At 40.3% G+C, this 2325-nt stretch overlaps 1 protein-coding gene across 1 annotated transcript in view; it reads right to left on the reverse strand.

Moving 5' to 3' along the window:
• EMH_0041160 (Wee kinase, putative) overlaps nt 1-2068 on the reverse strand; it is a gene marked incomplete at both ends in the record, with an annotated part of 5441 nt that extends 3373 nt beyond the window's left edge. The window contains one exon of the mRNA XM_013495595.1: nt 1688-2068. Coding sequence (XP_013351049.1) covers nt 1688-2068 — 381 coding nt within the window. The remainder of the gene's footprint in view (nt 1-1687) is intronic.
• Nucleotides 2069-2325: the final 257 nt, after the last annotated feature.

Consider the following 2325-nt stretch of genomic DNA (forward strand, 5'->3'; position numbering starts at 1 on the left):
ATGCATGCATGCATCCATGCATGCATGCATGCTTGCATGTATGCCTAGATGCATGCATGCATGCATGCACCCATGCATGCATACATAGATACATGCATGCATGCATGCATGCACACCTGCATGCATGCATGCACCCATGCACCCATGCATGCACACCTGCATGCACACCTGCATGCATGCATGCATGCATGCACCCATGCATGCACCCACGCACCCATGCATGCATGCACCCATGCATGCACACCTGCATGCATGCATGCATGCATGCATGCATGCATGCATGCATGGATGCATGCATGCGCGTACCCGCTGTAGCCAGTGTCTATCATCTCCCACNGCATGCATGCATGCATGCATGGATGCATGCATGCGCGTACCCGCTGTAGCCAGTGTCTATCATCTCCCACCGGTAGTTTTTTCACAGCAAATTCTCCGAGAAGTAAACTATCTAAATGATGCTCACAAAGAGACACCAAACCAAACGCCCCACGCCCTATTTGTTCTCTTTCTATAAAAAAACGTTTATAGTAGCCAGTAACAAAGACAGCGCGAGGGATAGGCTGAATAGGAAAAAACAAAACAAATGTATTTAATTTTATTTATTTATTTGTTTATTTATTTATTTGTTTGTTATTTATTTATTTATTTATTTGTTTATTTATTTGTTCTCTTTCTATAAAAAAACGTTTATAGTAGCCAGTAACGAAGACAGCACGGGGTATAGGCTGAAAAAAAAATAAAAAACAAAACAAATGTATTTAATTTATTTATTTATTTTATTTATTTGTTTATTTATTTGTTCTCTTTCTATAAAAAAACGTTTATAGTAGCCAGTTACAAAGACAGCACGGGGTATTGGCTGAAAAAATAATAAAAAAAACAAACAAAATAAAATAAATAAATATATTTAATTTATTTATTTGTTTATTTGTTCTCTTTCTATAAAAAAACGTTTATAGTAGCCAGTAACGAAGACAGCGCGAGGGATAGGCTGAAGGAAAATAAAAAACAAAACAAATGTATTTAATTTATTCATTTGTTTATTTATTTGTCTATTTATTTATTTGTTTATTTATTTATTTATTTATTTATTTATTTATTTATTTATTTATTTATTATAAAAAGCGTTGGTAGTAGCCAGTAACAAACACTGCAAGCGGTATTGGCTGAAGAAATAATAAAAAAACAAATAAAATAAAATAAATATATTTAATTTAGTTTAATTAAATTTATTTAATTTTTATTTATTTATTTATTTATTTATTTATTTGTTTATTTATTTATTTATTTATTTATTTATTTATTTATTTGTTTGTATGTTTATTTATTTATTTATTTATTTATTTATTTATTTATTTATTTATAAAAAAACGATGATAGCAACCAGTAACAAAGATAGCAGGAGGTCTAGGCTGAAAAAATAAAAAAAAAACAAAACGAGACGAAGAAAACTAAACTAAAACAAAAACAAAAGCAGCAGCAAGAGGAGAGCAGCAGCAGCAGCAGCAGCAGCAGCAAGAGCCCAGCAGCAGCAGCACAAGAGGCAGAAGCAATAGCAGCAGGAACGGGTGTAAGACAACAGCAGCAACAAGACCCCAGCAACAGCAGCAGCAACAGCAGCAACAGCAGCAGCAGCAGCAACAGCAGCAGCAGCAGCAGCAGCAGCAGCAGCAGCAGACAGACAGACTTCGTAGTCTGGTACTTCCTCTACTTGCAGCCGTCTCTGTCTGTGGCGGAGGTAGGGGTTGAAGGGGGCAGGAGAAAGCCCAGTATCAGATAGAGCCTGCTGCTGCTGCTGCTGCTGCTGCTGCTGCTGCTGCTGCTGCTGCCAGCCCTGCTGCTGCCGTCGTGGGTGCTGCTGCTGCCAGCTATCTTCTTCTAGAGCAGCAGCAGCAGCAGCAGCAGCAGCAAAATCATCTTCAGCATCTGGACATACAAAGGCCCCTGTATGGGGGTCCCTATAAACCCCATGCTCTGCATGCGTTCCGTGCTGCTGCTGTTGCTGTTGCTGCTGCTGCTGCTGCTGCTGCTGCTGCAGCTTCAGCCTAGCAAACAACTCCTGCAGCATATGAAAATATGTCTGCGCCTCAAAAGTAAAGGAAGAGGGATCCACCAGCTGCCCGCACAGGGCGCAGCGTGTTATACGACTGCAGCAGCAGCAGCAGCAGCAGCAGCAGCAGCAACAGCAGCAGCAGCAGCAGCAGCAGCAGCACACAGAAGCAGATAGAATAACCCCTCAAGTAACAGCAAATAGCCGAAGCAGCAGCAGCAGCAGAAACAACGACAATGCATGCAATGCAGCACGTACACCACCACCACAAGCAG

This window comes from Eimeria mitis, genomic scaffold (genome assembly GCF_000499745.2).
Source record: "Eimeria mitis Houghton genomic scaffold, Emh_scaff1656, whole genome shotgun sequence".
NCBI classification, from domain to species: domain Eukaryota; phylum Apicomplexa; class Conoidasida; order Eucoccidiorida; family Eimeriidae; genus Eimeria; species Eimeria mitis.